The 748-nt window shown below is 46.5% G+C and overlaps 1 protein-coding gene across 1 annotated transcript; it reads right to left on the reverse strand.

Moving 5' to 3' along the window:
- Positions 1-3: 3 nt before the first annotated feature.
- Positions 4-732, reverse strand: LOC107735342 (heat shock protein HSP 90-beta-like; the record flags this gene model as incomplete). The annotated part of the gene is made up of 3 exons (XM_016547054.1): positions 4-198; positions 304-437; positions 516-732. Coding segments are annotated over 3 exons (546 nt in total), but the record flags the coding sequence as incomplete, so codon positions are not given.
- Positions 733-748: the final 16 nt, after the last annotated feature.

Here is a 748-nt window from a genome sequence, read left to right on the forward strand (position 1 = left end):
TTTGTTCAGCTCCTCCTGGTCGATGTACTTCTCCTTGATCTTCTTTTTCTTCTTGTCCTTGTCTTTGGAGTCCTCTTCATCATCTGAGCCGACATCTTCAATCTTGGGTTTGTCTTCACCTTCCTCCTTTTCCTCTTTCTCCGGCTTCTCCTCCTCTGCCTCGTCGTCGCTGATCTCCTTGTCGCGTTCCTTCTCCACCTGCATGGAAATTGGTATTTTACCATCGTTCTTTGCAGCACTCAACTACCAGAACAATTTGATCAGAAAAATTCAACTCCACTAATTAAACCGAATCCCACTCACGAAGAGGGTGATTGGGTATCCGATGAACTGCGAGTGTTTCTTGACCACTTCCTTCACTCTCTTCTCCTCAATGTACTCTGTCTGATCTTCTTTCAGGTGAAGAATGACTTTGGTTCCACGGCCGATGGGCTCACCTGGAGATCGACAGGTGTGTGAACAAAAATCACTCTTGATATTGCACTTGTGTGATCAAAAATGAGTTTGTAACGTACCATGGTCCACCTTGACCGTGAAAGAGCCGCCAGCGGATGACTCCCAGGTGTACTGCTCGTCATCGTTGTTTTTGGTGATGACCGTGACTTTTTCAGCCACCAGGTAGGCGGAGTAGAAGCCCACTCCAAACTGCCCGATCATTGAGATATCTGCACCAGCCTGGAGAGATGAATAGGGAACATTAGAGACTAAATCCAATGGAGAAATGCTGATAAATAGGGATGCAGCTAAG

Source organism: Sinocyclocheilus rhinocerous, unplaced genomic scaffold, assembly GCF_001515625.1.
Source record: "Sinocyclocheilus rhinocerous isolate Xijiao unplaced genomic scaffold, SAMN03320098_v1.1 C35992810, whole genome shotgun sequence".
Lineage (NCBI taxonomy): Eukaryota > Metazoa > Chordata > Actinopteri > Cypriniformes > Cyprinidae > Sinocyclocheilus > Sinocyclocheilus rhinocerous.